The sequence below is a fragment of the Apis florea genome, unplaced genomic scaffold (genome assembly GCF_048593485.1).
Source record: "Apis florea isolate Af1SG1 unplaced genomic scaffold, ASM4859348v1 contig_2274_pilon, whole genome shotgun sequence".
Taxonomy (NCBI): domain Eukaryota; kingdom Metazoa; phylum Arthropoda; class Insecta; order Hymenoptera; family Apidae; genus Apis; species Apis florea.
The window spans coordinates 347296-370749 of NW_028256550.1; the positions used below are offsets into that span (position 1 = coordinate 347296).

The 23454-nt window shown below is 20.5% G+C and overlaps 2 protein-coding genes across 5 annotated transcripts in view; both read left to right on the plus strand.

Annotated features, from left to right (window-relative positions):
* The first annotated feature begins 22 nt into the window (after positions 1–22).
* On the plus strand, positions 23–9573 carry LOC147658338 (uncharacterized). Its single transcript, XM_086902984.1, has 4 exons — positions 23–368; positions 877–1007; positions 7692–7899; positions 8040–9573. The coding sequence occupies exons 1-4, from the start codon at positions 291–293 to the stop codon at positions 8274–8276; spliced, it is 654 nt and encodes a 217-aa protein (XP_086759110.1). The 5' UTR covers positions 23–290; the 3' UTR covers positions 8277–9573.
* Positions 9574–14747: 5174 nt separating this feature from the next.
* magu (SPARC related modular calcium binding-like protein magu) overlaps positions 14748–23454 on the plus strand; it is a 39087-nt gene continuing 30380 nt past the window's right edge. For 3 of the 4 annotated variants that reach the window (XM_086903105.1, XM_086903101.1, XM_086903102.1), the window contains exon 1: positions 14748–15207. In XM_086903105.1, the coding sequence (XP_086759231.1) occupies positions 15118–15207 (90 nt within the window). In that variant the 5' untranslated portion in view covers positions 14748–15117. The remainder of the gene's footprint in view (positions 15208–23454) is intronic. The other variant, XM_086903104.1, reaches the window with a different exon arrangement.

The window sequence follows — 23454 nt, forward strand, 5'->3', positions numbered from 1 at the left end:
CATAGCACATAAACGAGATGTCACTGTAATAGAATAAAATAGAAAAATGACATTGTTGGTAATTTGCGGCGAATATTTCGTTTAAATTTTTCATGTATAGTGTTTATGAAAAACATATGAAAAAATTTAAACTATAAATAACTTATAAAAATATTTTTAAGTTTTCAATATTAATATATTGGTTACAAAAATTTTTTTGTCTGAAACAAACATAATTATTAAAAAAATTATATATTTCATTGTGATAATTATATGTATAACCTACATATATTTGGAAATGATATAAAAATATGTTCTCATCAAAAAGTAATGTGAAATCAACATTACTTTGTGGACCTCAAGAATTAAATAAATCTTTTATGTTTGAGGTAAATGAAAATATGAAACAAAAAATGTAAAAATTATAATTTTTTATAAGAAATAATTAAAATTTAAAATTTAACAATTTGAAATAAATAATGGAATTAGCATTGCATACATATATAATAAATTTTTTTATTTTTTAAATATAAAATATTGATTAACTTTAAATAGAATATTTAAAGAATTTAATAATTAATTTTTTTTTATATTAATCATAAAATTTAAAAAGATTAAAAATAATGAATTATCAAATATAACAATTTGATTTGATTAAAAATTAGTAAGTTATAAATAAATATTAGATAATTTATAAAAAAGTATTAATATTAATATGTTATTATCAATATATCAAGATACAATGACATTATAATTTGTTTTTTAATTTTTTAAATATTATAAATATTTTGATAAGAATGTTATTATATTAAAATTAATGGCTAGCATTAATTTTGATAGAAAAATTATATATATATTATATATATAAAATTTCCGAAATCTTATTTTGTTTTATAGACAGCAATTTATTGGGCCGAGGAAGGACGCCGTGTCGTTTACATTACACCAACACCGTTGGAGAGATTACCGGCAACGTGTCATGATAGAAGTAATCCAGCACCCGCGGCTTTCAAGCTTATGAGATTTATGTAAGCGAAATATTTTTCTTATGGCGCTTCTATATTTATTAATCTTGAAATTTGTTACTAAAAAGAATATTTATATTTAATTTAACTTTTATTTAATTAAACTAAATCGCTTATTTTTAAATTAATTTGCTTATTTTTAAATTTCAAATGTTGGTTAATATATTACAATAGAGAATTTATTTTTTTTATTTTTTTGAAAAAATACTCATCATTTAAAATATTTTATTTTTTGAAGACTGTTAATAATTATTTTAAGATAAAAATTAAAATTAAATTTATTTTATGTATATTAATTGATGTATATTAATGTATGTAACATTGTTAAGTGCAATTATTGCATTATACAATAATAATATATAAGACAATTTTGAATTCAAGTAGTTGATTTTGATATTTGATATTAGAAACATTTGATCAATGAATATTAGTTATTTTACATATTATATGGAACAAATATTGATATTCTATATGCATAAATATATACATTGTTTACAAATTCGTATCTTATTTTTAAAAAAAGCTTTGTTAAACGAGAGATATATAGATCATTCTACAGAATGTTATACCTATATATATAATATCTAGAATGTTACTCATTCTTGGTACAGTGAATTACAATAAAGTATGCAATATATTACAGCACAACAATTTTGATTCACATAGAATAAGTCTTGAATAATTTTTTTTTTTTAGATTATTATACAATTAGATTAGATTATTATGCAAAATTATACAATTTTCAAAAAAAAACATGAAATTAATAACAATATATAATAATTAACAAATAACTTTTTATAGACAACTAAAAAATGTTTATAATATACATATATATATATAAATTATTTTATTATTTACACATTTGATCGTATAACTAATATTAAAACTATCTTTACTTATATTTTTTTTTTAAATTATTGTTATTATATTTGCCAAGTAATATATTTTTTAATTGTATATACAAAATTACGATCATGATTCAAAATCATAAAATGAATGAATCATTTAAGACTAAATCGAATTAGTTAATTATATAAAAAAAAGTTTCAAATAAAAGTTGTTTGAAGAATATATTTATGATAATATATGAATGAATATAGAGAACATATGTTATATTTGTTTTTTTTTTCAATTAAATCACATTTTTTTACGAATTAACTCAACTTGTCATTTTTTATGAAAAAGAAAAATAAATATTAAGTTATTTATATCAAAAAAACATTATTTTAGCAAATATTTTAAATTGAATACTATAAAATTTATTGTATGTAATAAACAAATTGTTTATTTTTCGTACTTTTTTTAAATTTGTATATTTTTGTGGAATGACAAATTCTATTAAAATATATCTATGTCTATTTGCAAAAAAAATTGTGTTTTTAGAATTATTCATATTTTACGTGAACATTTTTTTAATGTAATTAAAAATTTTTATAAAAATATTTATAAAACTTACAACTTTTTAAAATTTCTAAACACAATTTTAAGTGATCATCTTATAGTTTTAATATATTCATGAAAAATTTTAGGATGATCGATTGTATAGATCAAAATAAACATAAAAATTGGTTGATATGAATCTATATGTACAGTGATATGCAAAAGTTTTCAGTTAGATAATTTCTTCAATTTTTTTCCAAAAGAAAAGCCATAAGAAATTTTTATTATATTATTAATATTTTATTAATATTAATATAAAAGTATATATATTGTGTAAAAGAATATTGTAAAATAAATCAACGCTATTTATTATTATTCACAGAAGAATATTGTTTGAAGAATATATACATTAGCGTGTTCTTGAACATTATATTTAAGCAAATAAATAGTACTTATTTTTATGTAACAATTTTACGATATACTATTTACATATTATAATTAATATTTTGTAGTCATGTCTTTTGCGGTAATTATAACAACATAGCAATGAGGTATGGATTCAATTAATTAAGTATATATAGTCGTGTAATATTTTCCATTCTTTTATTAAATTTAAAAAAATTTTGTATTATTAGAATTTTTATTTCATTCATTTTTCATTCAACCTCAAAGATGTTTTATTGAATTTAAACCCGCAAATTAAGAAGATCAATTTTGTATTTCAGACAATCATTTTTTTACAATTTTATTGTACAATTTTCTTTTTCTTTTAATATTTTTAATATATGTTTATTTTATTTTTACATTGTCTTATTGAAAGTATCATTTTTTTTCCAGAAAATTATATGGTAACATGAATTTCTAAAATTTCTTTATACATGATATCATTCATAATATCCTTAATTTTTATAAAAGAACCAATTAATTAAATAGAGAAAGCTTTCCAAACCATAATACTTCCTCCATTTTAATATATTGATGTTTAATATTTAGTATTATTTCATATGCCAACTGGACGTATAATGTATGTAATGTTTTCTATTGGTTCCAAAAAAATTGAATTGGATTCAATTTGAAAAAGTATCGTTTTCCATTTTTCTAATCTAGTCAGTCTAGTCATAATATTTTTGGGCAAATCAATCAAATTATTTTATTTTTTTTATTAATTAATGGTTTTTTAACATTAACTCTGCTAAATAATTTTGCATCGTGTAATCTTCTTGTCACTATACTATTATTAATATTATCAATGTTTTCTATTTGTAATTCAGCTGCGATATAATAATAGCTATTTTCTTTGTGTCCATAAATGATTTTTGTTTTATAATTTTATCAATTTTTTTAGAATGGTCTTTTAGAATCTTTATTTCACGGGCGATCTTTTACACTATATTTTGCGCGATATTTATTAATTGTATCATTTATTATATCATTTTCCAATTGATAATATTGAAGCAATTTTACGAGATGACTTTTTCTTTAAAGACAATTTTAATAATTTTGTACTTCAACAGATATCTTTTAAATTCATATTTGCAATTTAGCGAATAATTGAATAATACCAATTGAAATAATAATACTACATAATATTTGAATGTAAACATTTACTGATTTTTTATTAATTTATAATAAGAACTGACCAAAAACTTTTGAATATATAATTCTAATAATAATTTACATATTTTTCAAATAAATGAACAATAAATAGTGTTAATTTCTTTTATAATATCCTTTTAGGCAATATACTTTTATTTTATTAATAAAATTTTCTTAAATTTTCTTTTCCTTTGAGAAAAAATTTAAAGAAACCACTTGATCGGGACTTTTGCACTATATATTTTGTATATCAGTGAATAAAATTTATTTATTAAATTTAAATTTGTGTTTTCGTGTAAATAAGATATCAAGATAATCAAAATAAGATGTAAGAAGGAAAGAATTGTCTCATTCTATTTTCATTTTATTTCATCTCATGTTAATTTAAATTGTTTTTAATTCAATAAATAAGCTGATATTTTTAAGTACTAACTTTTGTATTTGTTTTTACCTATAATTTGTTTTGATATATAATTCATCCTTCCTTGAATATATTAATACTCTGTATAAAATGATTCATATTGTATTACAATATTTTTATTACTTTTTTAAAATTGATTTTAATAACTGATTTTTAAATTTCAACTACTAGAATAATCACAAATTTATTGTCACTGTTTTGTAGATAAAACAAGTTAAAAGATTTGAAAAGATTTATTCTTTTAATTGAATAAACAACAGTAGAATTTTCAATTTTTATATGCATTCATTGTGGCAAGTAAAAATAAAATAAACGATCGAACGGTGGCATCACAAATCAACTGCTTCCTTCTTTTTTGGCTTATTTTTCAGAATTGAGATTTATCCGTGTTTGAAGATTCGTTCTTCTAATAAAAAAAGAAAATTTTTCTTTCTAACTATGTTTATTTATTGCGCTTTTTTTATATAAATTGCAAGTTTTATGTATATTGTATATTGTACAGGATATAAAATAAGTATTGTGATTATTATAGTATGATTTTATATCTTAGGTTCGGTGGAGATTTATGAAAAATATTTGCCATAAAAGTAATTTTGATATAAATTTTCAAAATCAATGTTTTTTTTTATTGTATTTATAATATTTATCGCGAGGAATAAAAGTCTCAAAGCAATTATCGCATAAATGAATTATTGAAAAATAATTTTAAAGTTTCGTAAATTATTGTATTCAATATTTATATTTTTATTGAAATATTGCAATATAGATAGTAATTGATGAGCCAATTAAATATTTTTAATTCATATACATTATAATATGTGCAAATTTATTAAAATTACATCCAAAAGAAATATCAATTCGATTTTCATTAATTAAATCAACAATTTATTCATCAGAAATTATTATTATATCATTCTAACATTCGTCAAACATCAGATGAATCTCATAATAAAAGAGAAGTCATTAGTACTCCCATAATAATTCTTGATAGCTCGATGAGTAGAAATAAATCAGATACAAAGAAAAAATCATATATATAATATTCAGCGATCATAAAAAATTTCTATCAGTGAATAACAACAATGAACAAGTTGGAAGGTAAATGATGCTTTTTGAAACGTATATTATTCTCAGAATCAAAAGAATAACAATTTAGAATGTTTTTTTTTTAATCTGAGCAAAAAATCATTAAAATTTATATCAAACTTAAATTTAATATAAACGTATCCATAAAATATACTTCTCAAGAAAATCTACTAAATTCACATCTGAAAGAGCAAACCACAAATATAACAGATCTACTTTTGATCCACCGTAATTTAATGTATCTTTTGGAAATTGACGAACAAGTTGATTGAAGCATAGTATTCATCGTATCGTCATACAAATTATTGATACTTAAATAATTCAATTCGATCTCAATGATTCTTGCTCAAACATTAAAAGCAAAATATTTAAAATTCTGGCATTCTTTTGATTCTGAATAACATTCATTTTTAAAAATATTTACATCTCAATTTATATAATCTATCGGTAGAAATTTTGTCAAGTTTTAATCGTTTAACATTATATACAATTTTTTCTTTTGATTTATTCTTATTCATTGAGAACAATAATGATTTACTCCTCTTTCATTGTGAGATTGATCTAATCTCTAATGAACGTTAAAATGATATAATATATATTAATTTCTGATCAATAAATTATTAAAATAAAAGTTGCATCGAATTGATATTTCTGGACATAATTTTATTAAATTTCCACATATATAGAGCTATATAGAGCTATATAATATGAGCTGTATAATATTTAATTAACTCAATTGCTTATCATTTATATTGCAATATTTCAATAGAAATATAAATATTAAATAAAATATTTAACTTTTAAATGCTTTCCATATTTATACGGCTCAGTAAATATGCATATATAAATACTCTCATATTTCAATATTCGCGGTTGATCACAGAAAAATGTTCAAAAAATTTAAAATATATTATTATCTATATTAAGTATTTCATAATTCTGTAGATTTAACATTAGTTATAATAAAATGGATAATCAACTTAATTATAGATGCAATATATAATAAATATTTATATAATAAGTAAAATATTATCATAGTTATGCATAGCATGTAAACATTATTTGTGAATGGTCTTAGAATCTTTCGTAAATATGAAGATTGTATTGTACATTCATAAAATAAATATCTATTTTTAATTCATAATTAATATAATAAAATGTGCGTGTACAATGCTGCATTAATTTAAAATATTTAATTGTTCAAATTTTTTTCTTTTTATATGATAACTTTTATTAAACAATAATTTATAATTGATATTAATTTTTAAATTCGATAAAGATATATATATTAATTCGAATAAAATATTATTATATAATTTTAATTTATTTTTTATTTAAATTATGAAAAGTAAAATTATGTTATTTGCATAAATTTGCCTAAAAATTGAATAATTATTTGTTAAATTTATTATATATAATGTTTTCAAATTCATCATTTATTTGAAAATAAATTTATTTTATGTGTATTATTGCATCAAAGAAATGCTTTTACTTATTGTGTTATTATGCGAAGAATTTATAAGATTTTTTTCGTCATTTATTTTAAAATTTTTTAACCATTCTCTATGATAAAGTTTTAAATTAATTTCAAAGATGTTTAATATTGCTATATTTATTAATGCTTATAATCAATTATATGCTATATTTATTAATGCTTATAATCAATAAAAAATATTAAAAAATATTAAAATTTTATTTGTAAGAATATTTTAACTAATTAAAAATTATAATAATATGAGAAAAAATATTATATCTATATAAATGTTATATGTAATATGTATATACCTATATAAATCAGAAATTATAGATATTATAAATATTATATAAATAATAATAAGTTCTTCTATAAAAATTATGTATTTATATCATTTTCATATATTATATCTAATTAAAATTGTATTATAGAAACATAAAAATTAAGTAGATATAATGAAATAATATATCAATAAGTAAATTAATTTATCAATAATATATCAATATATAATATATAATATATCAATAAATAATTTAATTATTTCGATTAAAATATATGTCTGTTTAAATGCTTTTTTGAAATGAAGAAAAATAAAAAAAAATATTTTTAATTAAATAAATTAGATTATCTTATATTAAAATTATATTATGTATATAAAAAATAAAATAAAATAAAATAAGTAATCCGCTTATGAAATTGAACGCAAAATACATAGAAATTAATATTCTAGGTATTTAGAGAACTACGAATCCTTTGTAGAACGAATGATTGAATTGCACACCTTTGCCAGTTTACCATCTGTTCTTTTAATCGACGACTTTGACGCCTATATCAATGATTACAAAGACAACGAAATATCACAAGATCTTCACAAAGCCAGATTATGTTCCTTGATTCTTGATACCATGAATTCTTGTGCACGAATTCTAAAGATCGATGTAAGTAATGATATAATTTGATCAATGAAAAACAAAATTTATTTATGTTTATATATATTTATATTATTATTTTATATACAAAAAAATACAAAAAAAAATTTATTTAAAAAGAAAAAAAAATTTATTTTCATTTGCTTCAGGTATACATATGTGCCTGGTCTTTTTCTGGAATGAATGATATTTGTACATACACAATATACTTTACTAATATTTGGAATGTGACGAATGAAGAAGAAAGTAATACCATATTTTTACAAAAATATTTGCAGAAAGCTTTTACAGAACAATACCCATCGTATAGATATTGCAAACTCGAAGATGGAACGAGAGTGTTAAAACAAATTCTATACGAATCTATGATCTTTGATAGAAATTAATTTTCAGATCATTATCAGATCAATATTCGTAATTAATTCAGATATTAAAATGTTAAAAAAAAATATGGCACATAAAACATATTATATTAAGTAAAAAAATTTTAATAAGAATAGATTGAATAGATAGATAGATTGAATAGATTGATAGAATAAACATAGAAAATTCAATCTTTTCTAAGATATAATCATTTTTTGTTTTATATTAGTATGAATTGACTTATCAATTATATTAATATTATGATTGATTTTTTGATATCTATAGAAGATATCATTCATTTCACATGTCCTCCTTCTATTTCCACATACTTGGTATTTTTTCTTTGTGAATTTTTTCGAAAATTTCAAATTTTTATTGAATTATTTCAGTTTTTGGATTTTATTAAATCATTTATTAATGAAAAATTTTGTTATTATTATTTATTATTATTAAATTTTGTTTTGTTATGAAAATTGAATGAAAATATTCAGAAAACAGTTTATATAAACACTAAGAAAAATATTTTATGCCATGATATATAAAAGTCAGTAATTAATAAATTCATGCTAGTAAATTAATGCTAATATAAAACAAAAAATAATCATTTTGGAAACGATTAAATTTGCAAACACAATTTCTATGTTTACTAACCTATTCCTATATTTTTTTAAAGTTATCTTTACTTTGTTATTCAGTATGATATATCATTTGAATCTTGAAATCTTTTTTAAACATCCTACATACTTTAGAAAATATATTTTCAAATATAAATGAATTTATACAAAGAGTTAATATATTTTTAATATATTTTGGGATATTTTTGAAAAGTAGATTCTAGAAGTCAAAACAAATATAAAAATTGATATATAAAAATATCGAACTTTATTTATTAAATTATAAACAATTTAAATTTGCATGAAATGAAGCGAAAACAATAGCAATATATCAGAATAGTTTCATTTTATTTTTGTTTCGCTTAATATGATATATAATTAATTTTTATTACTTATAATTTTATAAATTTTATATATATTTTTCTATATTAATTTTTGTGTTTGTTTTGACCTTATTTATCTTCCAAAAGTATTTCATAAATATATTAATATCTTATACTTATATTTATATATATTAACTTTCTATGTATATAAGAGAAATAGAAAAAGTAATATTATAATTATAAATATATAGAAGAAATGATATTATAAAAATGATATATTATTTTGTATTATTTTGTATTATTTTGTAATAATCGATTATTTTGAGATATTGAATGTATTAAAGAATGTGTTAAGAAAAAATAAATGATTGTGTTAAAAAACATTGTTATTATTATTTATATCATAGCTATCTTTAATTAATTTATCTATTTTAATCCGAAAATTTGTTTTATTTGTTTTATTTGAAAATTTTATTCAAATAATTAATGTTTTAATATAATTTCAAATATTTTAGCGATTATAACTGATAATTATTATTTATTGCAATTCAAAAAAAATAATAATAAAATAATATTTTAATAAAAATAGCTCTATGTTATACATATTACATACAGTCTTTATTACTATTACTTACTTTTTCTTTATTACTATTTATTACTATTATTATTTACTATCGTCGTGCTGTTTCAATTTGTCTTTATCTCATTTCATCTAATACAAACTTTAATTACTTATAATTCAATAAATAAGTCTTAACTGATATTTTTATATTAATTTTTGTGTTTGTTTTAATTTCTAGAATCAATTGTTCAAAAGTGTGTTATTAAAGATGTGTATTTTACTTCATTATTATTTTTATTATTTTTATTATTATTTTTATATTATTATTATACTTTATTAGTTATACTTTATAAATAAGACGTACAAAAATATACGAATTCTTATTTGTGTTACCTAAAAATATAATTCTTGAAATATATTGAAGATTTAAGCTTGCTGACAGTTTGTTTATATTTTTGTATATATACTTCAGATAAATTAGATTTAAAGAATATCATGAAATTGTCATAACTAGCTTCGTATTATTTCATCTTTAAATTCATCTAAATTATATTTATACCTTTGTATTATAATAGATTTTTATAGATTTTTAATAGATTTTGTATTATAATTTATACATGAATACATTTTAATAATAATTTTACTAATTATTAGAATTATTAGAATTTATTATCTTTAATAGATAATAATTCTACTATTATAAGAATCTATATTTTTATAAACAGAATTGTAATCGATTTCAATTAAAAACTGCGGATTGATTTTCTTACTATCATTATTTTTCAAGAAATATTATTACAAACTATAGTAACTGTAGTAACTGACAAAAAATATATTTATATTGAAGTATTAATATATTGTATAATTTGTATAATTCTGTTAAATCAAGAATTCCTATATTTGTTCCAATCAATCCGAAACAATTTGAAAAAGATAGATAGAATTATGAAAATGGGTTTTTCACAGCAAGGAATAAATGGAAACTTAGAAGCATCGTTATCATAAACAAGAAAATTTTAGAAAAAAGACAATTTTTTTCTTTAACTGTTGATACACGAATAAAGAAATATTAATAATATCATCAAATGAATAATAATCAAAGTATATCAAAATGTAACTAAATTTAATTAATTATAAATTTATAATCAATTACAAATTGACCGAAAGTATATAAGTAGACATTTTTGAATGGAGAGAAAAAGAAAGAAAAAGAGAAAGAGAAGAACAGAAAGATAATTACGAAGCAAAAAATTGCAAGATGACTTATATTAACAGAAGTTTACACATCGCGAATGGACCGACTCTCCGTGGATTCAGGATCAACTAGACAACGGTAAACCACCGTTGGTCTGTTGTCATGATGAGGAGCAAGAAAGAGATAAAAGAATAGTGGGGAAGGGACGAGCATGGTAAGAAAGAAGGAGAGAAAGAAAGATGAGAAAAGAGAGAAAAAGCGAGAGGGAAGATTGCATACCTGAGTGAACAGGTGTGCCGGAGTGGACGACGAGTAAGTTGCTGTCCAACCGACGGCGGCTTGGCCAACGAGTAGCCTGTTAAGTCCCTTCGTGCACGAAGAACAGGGACGCAATCACTTTGCCAATTTCAGAATTCGCAACCGCTTGGAATTCCAGTAAAGAAAGTAAAATCTCTCTGAAATCATTCAGGATTACTAACGATTGATTATTACTTTAAATCGAATGTTAAATCATATTACTTTAAATCTTACATTCAGAGATCGAATCAGAGATCATAAAATCCATAAAAATGGAAGATTAATATTATTTGTTGAACTTAATTTTTTTGATTAAATGATATTTTAATAAATTTTTAAGAATAAATTTCTTTTCTAGAATATATAAATTTTTTAAAATATAATAGTAACCAAATTATACTTTTAAAATTTATATTTATTTATACAAAATTTATTTCTATTAGAATAATTAAAATATTTATTTAAGATTTATATTTCTCAAATCTTTTCATCTGTATATTTTTTAATATTAGACAATTTCACTTGTCTAACTTTGTCAAACTTTTCACTTGTAAAAAAAAAAGATTATTTTTAAAGTCTTTTTAAAAATTTGTTGTCATGTTTAAAATTAATTATCAATATCTATGTCTGAATGATTTATTTAAATACATTAAAAGACTTATTTGATTTATTGATATAATAATAATGTCTTAAAAGCAAATTGTAAATATAGAAAGAACTTCTGTCTCGTTGGTTACCTCAGACACGATACTATAATTGCACTCACGATCGTTCCCACTTTCTCCGCTGAACCGAGTATATTCGAACATCAATAACTATTCTGAATGCATTTATCAATTTTATTTTAAATTATCTGCTTTTTTAAATTCCTAAATTAATTTTGTTTCTAAAAATTTATACTTTCTTTTAATATAATAAAATAATAATAATGTATTCTTATTTCTTATTTAATATTATTTATTTCTTGCATAATATGTACATCAATAAAAAAATTAAGAAATTTTAATAAGAATTGAAAATAAACGAAAAAATAAGAATTATTTTTCGTGTTAGTTTATTAGAAAGAAGAAGAAAGAAAATAATGAAAATCGTTATTAAGATAAAAGAAAGAACAAGAACTATTTTTCGTATTATATATATTTTTTCTGAAAATACATATAGTATGAAGCAGCTAGTAAAATTATATAAAAATAGTTAATTGCAAATTTCATGAGTAAATTATATTCACGAATATGTAGGAAGCTGAGCAATAGCGACTTATTATCTCACTCGTTACGCCTACCAAAAGAACGAGTTCAATCAAAGAGTTCGATCGTTCTGGTCGATTAACCGCCATTGTGTTTACTTCTGTCTTGAACAGGTGTCTTGAAGATAGATATTGCCTATGTGCGGCAATATTAGGAATTATTGATGGAACAACGAACATGCTATATAATCAGTTTAAATCTAACTTTAGATTTTAATTTTAAAACTTATTTTTCTAATTTTATGTTATGTCTAAATGAAATGAAATAAGTATATATGATTCGTATGAAATAGATATATAGATATACTTATGTTTTTTTATATTATAAATTGCAAATGGCAATTTTATAAATACTATGTATACTATATATCCCATAACAAAATTATTATTTATAGATTATAGATTTATAGATTTGTAACAATTAATAAATTTTAATATAATGAATGCCTTTATATATGCAAAGAATTTCTAAATATTTCGAAATTATGATTTTTAAATATGTACATAAAATTATTATTCTACATTATATTGAATCAAATTATATTATTATTTTGTGATACATATACATATATATATATATATATATACATATATATATATATATATATATATATATACATTATTTTGTTATATTCATTTTTATATTCTCTAATTAAATAAAAAATCTAAATTAAAAATATATACATATATATATATATATATATATATAATATATACAAAATATATACATATATATATATATTTTGTTATATTCATTTTTATATTTTCTCTAATTAAATAAAAAATCTAAATTAAATAATAGATTCTATGATAAATTAATAAATTTACAAATAATTTTTATATAATAATAAATTAATAAATTTTATAATAAATTTAAAAGGCATTTACATTTATTAATAGTAAAATTATATTAAATTATATTAAGAAAAAATAATGATATAAAAATTAAAATATAATTCGTGAAAAGTGAATTTGAAAGAATGGCAACATTATTTTCTGATTTCTTTTCTGATCTTCAGATATCTTTTATAGAATTCGAAAAGAATAATCAATTAGAAGAAGATGAAAATGCGAATTATGAATACGAAAAGAATAAATTAAATTTTCGATTTGAATTTAATCAAAGAATTTAAGGAATGCCAATAGCTACAGGTGTGCGTCCATTTCTAAACGCTCGTATAATCTGCCTGCACCCTCTCACACCCTTCTGTGCCGGCCGGTCAGTCGCTGTTAAAAGCTACATTCCATCGACCAAACAACCAGTTCTGAATCAGTTTCGAATTCTGGATGGCTTATGAATCTTCAATCACATAGAATTGTATATATGTATATACATGTGTATACATATATATATATATATATATATATATATTGAACATATTACATTATAGTATATTGTATATACTATATAATATATTTCTTATAATAAAAGGTTTTTACAAAAAATTGAAACGAATATTGTTTTTTTATAATTTAATCGATTTAATATTATTGTTATAATTGTATGCAATCTATAAATAAGTAATAATTAAGATTTTTATACATGTAATTATATTATGAACAATACATCATATAAAATTAGTTTATTTTTACTGTTATCTGTCAGACAATGAAGCAGTATTAAGAGAAATATAAAGTAAATACCAATAAAAAAAACTTCTGATGAGATTAAAATATGATAAAAAAAAGATAAAAAAATAAACATTGTATAAATATTTTTTTTCCAATAAAAAAACAAAAAGATAATCGGTAAATTAATTTTTTGTTTGTTAAAAACTTAATAAACAATTAATCTATAAAATAATTAGATAGTAAACTTTTTTAAAATATATTTTTATTTTAACATATAAAATTCTTAAAAAATATATTTTGCATAACACTATTTAAAATAGATTACAATTTAATAAATCGTTTTACTAAATGTTTTCTTTTTAATGATATATTATAAAAATATCAGATTTCATAGTGTCTATAAATTTTATTGAAATAATCTTTTGAATAATATAATATCTTTCTAACAGAATTTAGCTCTTCATGTTCGAACCAAAAAATAAAATTATAAGAACACACTATCCGAATAGTTGAAATAAAGTAAGTAATTATTGAAATAAATAATCTTGTAATTCTCTGAAGTAGTTAAGGAGCGATGAAGAGCTTTGGCACGAAATCCTTGTCACTTTTTAACCATCGAAATTCCATAGTGACGAAAAGAAGCGTAACATACAGAACTGCAACGGAGAGTCTGCCATCGGTTATTGAGACAGGCTGCTCCAGCAAACGAGCAAGTGCCAGTTGCTCGACGGCAGTTGCCACGGCTGGACATACATTTGCGTCCTTCTGTGGAAGTCTTCGTTTGCATGCAACTTACCCTTATTGTCGTTTTTTAAAAGAAAATCAAAAATCTATATTAATTACGGAAAACGAAAGTGACAAAAATATCTAACAAGACTGTGAAAACATTGCAAAGAAAAGCAAGCAGAAAAAAGGAGAGAGAAAAAAAGATCATGAAAAAGAAGATACCATGTGCTAGGAACAGTGAGTGTATGTGAGTGACGTGCGAGTTACTTACGTATTAGACTAGTGGCTTTGGTCCTTCGACCCTCGAGGACGTACCACCAACTGAAGACATGATGATGATTCCGATGATACGCGTTGCCATCCTTCTGTTCGTCTTCGTTCATCTCAATGCCGCCATAAATACCATCACTATGGCTAAGGTAAGTAATTGGATGTTTTTTCATTTAAAGATTTTTTTTGGATATTCTGAAATATTCTTGGTAGTTATTATAATCTGGATTTTATTTATTTTATTTTTTTTTTTTTTGAAAATAGTTAATATTTAGAGAAGAATTAATGAAATTTTTTAAAAGTAAATTATTTTAGTAGAATAGAATTAAAATTTATTTTGCTCGAATATAATTTCTCTTTATTGCTATTATTTAAGACAATGAAAAATGTTTTTTTTAGAAATTCTGAAAACTTTGCGCAAATTTTTTTATAAAATAAATTAAATTTTATTTTTGTTAAATTTATAAATCTATATTATAAAAAATTTGTTAAATTTATTAAGTTAAATTAAAAGTTTAGTTAAGTGGATTAAAAATTAATTCAATATTAAAATATTATTTTATATTTATTTTATATTTCATAAAGTATTGAGTTAAATGAACTTCAATATTTTTATTCTTAATATACTAATGCTTCTGTTAAATTCAAACAGGCAACGTAGCATGCAGATGTATTTATGCAAAGCCGATTAAATTGTTCACTGTGTAGTTAAAAAGTATTCGTTCAGCATGATTAATTTTTTGATAATTAATAACTATGAAATATAGTATTTTTGATAAAAGGAAATTTTTTTTACAAATATTTAATTCGATAAAAAAATTATTAGCACTCAATGTGCGAGTACAAGCATTCTACAGCTTTTTAAGTATCCCATGCGATACAAATAGTCTTTTGTTTGTCCCAGGCAAAGAAGAAAGGTAAATAGCAGTAATATCCGACGCTCGATTAGAGATCCGACAACGTAATTTTTTTTTAATTTAATTATAAATACGCGATATCAAGTCTCTGACTCTGTTTCTGTTTTTCTATCTTTGTTTCACTCTCTCTCCCTATTTCTTTCCTTCTTTAGTGTTAATGATCAATCGAGAAACTCCGACCAGTATTATACTCGTTGTTAACTTAATTATGTGGAGCACCCGATAACTTACTGCTTTTACACTCAGTGGAAAGATAATTTTGATTTCTTATTACGAAATTTTATTGCATTATATTAATTCTCTCTCTCTCTCTCTCTCTCTCTCTCTCTCTCTCTCTCTCTCTCTCTCTCTCTCTTTCCCTTACTCTTTCTCTTATTCTCTCTTACTCTCACTCACTCAATCACGCATACATATGCACGCACGCACGCATATTCATTCACTTACTCACTCACTCATTCTTTCTCTCTCTGACTTTCTTTTTCTTTCTCTTTCATAATTCCAAGAAGGATTTTAAAACGATAATTTTTTCCACGAAATAGTAATGTTCTTTATCAGTGCATGGTAATATATTTGGAATCTCAAAGTATTACGGTAAAATTTTCGTATTGCATGTATATGATTCATCATTAGTTTAATTAAATTGTTTAAAAAACTTTAAAAACAATGATATTTTGACATTTAGAAATTTTCATTTTAGACTTAGAGATTTTTTTTTTCCTTATTTTTTTTTCTTAGTTTTATTTTTTTATATTATTATTTTATACTATAGAATATTGATGAACTATTATTTTTAATATTATATTTAAAGTGAAAAAATAATTAAAAAAATGAAATATTGTAAAATATGTGCAATTCAGTAATTTATTGATGTAATTTTAGAATAAAATTAGAGTTGAAATTTTAAATATAGATTGTAATATATTTTGTATTTAATTCATAATGATTATTATATTATATTGATTCACATTGATTATAAGATAAACTCTAAAAAATGATGTATTCTTATAGTATTAATTATTAGATTAGTAAGTAATGTGATATTTCTGATGTGTGATAAACTGAGTTCAAAATAAACGAATATTTTTGTAAATGTTGTAAAATAATATTTTGTAAAAAACAAGTAAAACAATTGATACAAAATTATTAAATTATTCTAAAATTAATCAATTATTGATTAATCAATTAGTTTTTCATTTGTATTATAATTTTTCTGTGATTAATGAATTAGTTTTACTTTTATTTTTTATAAAATATGTGTTTTGCATATATATATATATATCAATATTTTTAATTGAGACTTAAAATACATGTTTAATTTGAAAATCTTGTTTTATATTTTTATAATTTTCAAAAAAACTATTTATAAAAAGAAAATTTGAGAAATATTAGAATACAAATTATGGCAATTTTTAAAATAAAATTCAGAATAGAAATCAAATAATCAATTTCTAGATTAAAATCTATAATAGAAATCATGACAACTAATCAATTTCCGCAGATACTATTGCAATACTCATAGATGATCTACGATGGCAATCATTAAAGAGAAAATCGTATTTATTTATGTCGCGACTATTCATTCCTTCGTTATCGAATTAATTATGATAAAAGTAGTAGTGTCCAATATCTTGTTCTTTCTTCACACTATTAGTTTATTTGTAAACTAACACATGTTTTCTTCGCGTAAATCATAAAGAAAGGAACAAGTTTCAGCATAAAGATAGAGATAACATAATTTTTCATTTCGACTTTACAGGATAACGATATATAAGTATTATTATATATAAGTTTTTCAATTATTTTCCTAATAATTAAATGGGAAATATTGCACATCTATGTTTCATTGTTGATCATTGTGAAAATATTATTCGCATTATTTTCGGCAATATATTTTAAAATATATGTTTCATATATTTTATAATTTGAAAAATGATGTTAATATAACAAAGTACCGATGTTAATAAACCGCGAATATTTTATCGTCGGATAGTAGATTTATACTTGATGGTTTTGTCGTTCTGTTTGTTCTGTTTCTTGGATTATTTCTCCGCTAGTCTTTCTTGACATATCGGGAAAATGTTTATATTCTTTGCAAAGCGCACTATTCGCGTTTTGTATTTGATTTTATTCTCTTCTATCGTATTTTATGTGACATTTTATTCTATATGATTAATTATAATTTTTAATTCTATTTTGTATACAAAAATTTGTTAGTACGAATTTTTCTTAAATAATAACATTTTTTAATTAAATATAAAAAATATAAAATATAAAAAATATAAAAAAATATACGGAATATATTATTACATATTTTAATTCATAATAATTAATATATTATTTATCATATATTATCATTTGCTAGAAAATAAAATAAAAGTAAAGAAAAAAAATAACTAATCATCATTGAAATATTTACAGTCATATTATATAATCTTAATAACAATATAAAATGATGCTAAACAGTTTCTTTTATTTATTTTATTATTTAAAATTATTTAAAATTCATATTGGTTAAATAAAAAAAATGAAATATATATATAAATATTATAAAAATATAAATGAGAATATCAACATCAAGAATCAATTTATTAATCAATTACTCAGTAAGTTTCACATATATATTTACTCAAAAATAAAATTTAATTATTATTTATTAGCATCGTGGATTATTTATTTTGTGCTTTTTAAAAAATCATTGACTTTCCGATAAAAAAAAGTGTATTCAAAGATTATATTTAATTTTTTTTCGTGTTCTCTGATCGAAATAATATATATAAATACAGATTTGTTATTCAGTGGAATTGATACATAAGTATACATAGTTAGAATCCAAACAACTTTTTTTTTCTTTTTAGTTTTTTTTTTTCAATTTTTTCATTTCAATTTTACATTTCTGTTATGCTGATAAGTATCCACAAATATATTATTTTTTTCTATCACATTTTGTTACATCGATCAATCTTCGATATATACTTAAGTACATTGATAAACAATAATATTGTCAATATACAAATTTCACTTGTAATAAAAATCATTCATTCAAAAATTCCATTATTGATATTAATAATTCATGAACGCTTTCTTCCGATTTTTATATATTTTCTATCAAATATTTTGAAAATTTTTATAATTTTGAGATTGTAAAATTTTTGAAATTTTTTAATAAAAAATTTTTTTTAATAGGTTTTTCTTTATTTATAATAGATTATTTATAATTAATTAACTATTTATAATTAAGAAAATAATTCAATCAATGGATAATTATTAGAATATTTCCTTTAGAATTTTTCGTTGATATAATTTTTCTATTTATAGAGAATATCTGAAGAAAAAAATGAATAAAAAGTCATGAAAGAGTAAATAAAACAAAAAATAGATAAAATATGAAAAATGAAAACATTTTTATTTAAAATATATAATATAAAAATAAAATATCGCTGTATTAAAAATGTTAATTATCTATTACGAATATTAATACATAATATATTATTTATGCATATAATAATTGTACATACTACAATTATTTATTTATTATATTTATTTTTGTCTATATCCATAAAAATTTTTGTTTTTATTTTTTAAAAGAGTGTATTTTATCTTTTTCATGAATTGATTGCATACAAAGTAATATTCATATTAATTTTTTAATTTGATTTTTCTAAATAATAAAACCATAATATTATTATGTTTTTTCTTAAATTATATAAATATATATTTTTCATAATTTATAACATGTAACATAATTTATATTAAGATTAAAATATATTAAAAAAGCAAAAAATAATTTCTAAATTTAAAAAAAATGTATTAATATTAAAAAGTAAAATATAATCTTAAAACATTAATTAAAATATTTCAATTATCAATATATTATATATATATATATTCAAATTACTTAAAGTTTTATATCATTATCCTAGATTAGATATATCTAATTACATGTAATAATTAGGAAATGTATTAAATTAATATTTTACAAGATATTTTCAGAAAATTCGAAATATCATAATGAATTTTAGTTGGAAAAAAGTTTCAATTTCCATCAATTTATTAAATTGATTCTGTATAATTGATATGATGTTATGTATAATTTGTCATGTACATAGATATTATAATTATAAAACTACAATCTATATATAATCTATACATAAGCAAAATATTTTTTTTTAATATGTATCCTATTTTATATCACTTTTATTGCTATTTTATAAAAGTTACGTACACTTTATCTCTACATTCATAAATATGTGAAAATAAAAAAAAAAATTTTTTATGTATAAATTTTATATGTAATAATAATAAATATAATATAATATAATATATATAATATTTTAAATATTAAATAATAGTATGCAAATATATAATCATCGAATGTCATATGTCGAATGAATTATAATATTATATTTAGAAATAATTTTCCACATTATGTTCGTTACTTAAATTTTTAGAATTATATTGTTCAATTATGAACAAATTAAATCTCTTTAATATTATCAATACAAAAACAATAATAATATCATTATTAAATAATCACAACAATAAAATATTTTTTTAAGATTAAAAATAATAATATATCATTACTAATATACCATTAACAATATCATTAATTCTCAATAACATCTTTATTATATTATGCTATCACTAATATTTAATATAACAGTAAGTTTCGTATAAAACATTTCGCATTAGTAACTTTTGCATTCCATTATCTATTAATATAATATTTGATACTATTCATTAAAATAAGAAAAAAACTAGATTCATGATTAAAACTTATATTACACTTTCAAGTAGTTTTTATTCATAATGTAACGAACAAACAATTTTTCTATCATGCTAATTAATTATGTTTTATATTTCCATTCCTTTTTTTCTCGTAGGTAAATCGAAGACAAATTCTATGTATCTCACAATCTTGTAATGATTTTCTAAAACTGAGATAAAACAAACCAACCTGCTAACCAACTACGAAAAATACACATATGTTATTAGATATGGTATAGATGCAACAGTTTATTATTAATAGTTGGAATGAGAAACAGCAGTTTTTACTTCTAAGTATATCTAGTTCAGTTATAAATTTTGTTAGAAAAAAATTTTGTAAAATGAAGATTCTAATAAAGAAATAATACAAAAATATTGTTTTCTGAAATTATATGAATAAATATGGAAAATAATAAAATATCTGATTTATAATTTTTTAGGAAATTTTGTTAATAGTATATATATAATAATTATAATTTTTTTGAATGAACTCAATATTTTTTTGAATGATATTTGTTTCAAATAATATCAATAATCTTAATCAGATATTCACTTCAACTTTGTTTTTTTAATTTTTAAAATAATAAAATATATATATATATTGTAAAAAATATATTAATAAAATATTAATAAAATAAAAAATATATATAATATAATATAATATATAATATTTATATATAATATAATATATATAATATTATATTATATATAATATTTACATATTATTTATTTATAATATTTATTTATAATAAATATATAAATAAATAATATTTATATTTTTAGAAATTTAAAACATAACAAAACAGAATAATTTTAAAAAAATTACAATATTAAAAATAAAATATAAAATATAATTATATATATATATTATCATATATATTATCAAATTAAATATAAAATATTAAAAAATATCTATCAAATATTTGACAATATATATAATATATAATAATTATATTATATTATATTATATTAATATATAATATATAATATAAATATTATATATATAATTTTTTTAACGAAATATGATCATAAGAATATTATATTATACAGAGTGGGATATTCACTATATCCACTAATATTGCCGTATTAATATGAAAAAATGTTGTATATAAAATTTATTATTGTAAAGAGAGACATATTGTGATATAAACATTTTTCACATAGGTAAAAGTATTGAGGAGATTTCAAGATCATCTATTTTTTTAAGTAGAATGCTATTTTTTTTATCTCGACGTAATACTTGATGTTGAAAAGACTTCAATAAGCATCAATCAAATTGTGCAAGGTCAAGTAGTAATAAAATAAACTTTCTTACATTATAGGAATATTCGAATTGGTGATTATTTTATATTTAATGTTGACGAATGAATATTTTTCAGTGCTGCCCAAAGAAAAAAATCTAATGGCGTCAAATCTGGAGAGCGAGGTGTTGAAACAAATGTTCCGCGCCCTATCTATCGATTTGAATAGAATTCGTTAGGTGCATTTCTTACGAGCATTACGTGCTGGATATCCGCTGTGCTGTAACCACATCATTTGACGAACATTTAGTGACACATTTTCTAATAAAGTTTCCAATATATTTCGTATAAAGTGTTCATATTTTTCGCCAATAAAATTTTCATCAATGCGGTTTGATTATTTGATCATCAATGATTCCATACTACACTTAACTAATCATTGTTGTTGATACTCAACTTGTTGTAACTTGTGTGGATTATCGGCATTTCAATAATGCATATTATGCAAATTGAGATTTCTATGATTAGTAAAACGAGCTTCAACGGTGAACAATATTGAAGAAAAAATTGTTTCATTTATTTGTATTTCGTAGAGCCCGTTAACAAAATGCGATACAATTCATAAAAATCTATACTATGTAACTCTTGGATGGAGAATATGGAGAGTATGGTATGGATGAAATTTATGTCGTGCAAGGATTCATAGCACGCTCCTTCTATTGATATCCGACTCACGTTCAATCTGTCGAGAATTAATCTGTGGGTTATGAGCTACAATTGCAAGAACACTACCTTCATTTTTTCATCAGTTACTATTTTACGATGATTGCTCTTAGGAAGATCCAAATTTCTGGTTTCTTTCAATTTTGTGCATAATCTTTAAAATGTTTGATGTGAAGAATGTGTATGGTTTGGAAATCGTTCAGCATATAAAGCTCTTTTCGAATTTTCACCATAAATGAGGATCATATCCACTTACTCTTTAAAAAAAACTTCATTTGGATGATCATACAGCTACTTGATTTAGCAATTGACTGAGACTGAATATACTAATTCATATTAATATTATGAACAGCGTGTTTACATTTTGGCTTTCCAGACTTAACTCCATTAGATTTTTTTCTTTAGAGAGCATTGAAAAATGTTGTTTATCAACAATAAACATAAAACAGTTACCAATTCGAACATCTCCTATAATGAAGTTTATTTGTTTATTGTAAAGAAGAAAGTTTATTTTATTTTATTTTATTTATTTGACCTTGCACGACTTTCAATGATTGATGTTTATTGAAGTCTTCTCAACATCAATTATTACATCGCGATAAAAAAAAACAGCATTTCATTTAAAAAAATAAAAATGATCTTGAAATTTTCTCTATGTCTACGCAAAAAATATTTGTATCACAATATGCTCCCCTTTATATAGTGCAAGTTTTATATACATTTTTTCATATTACTACAAATAATGGTAATA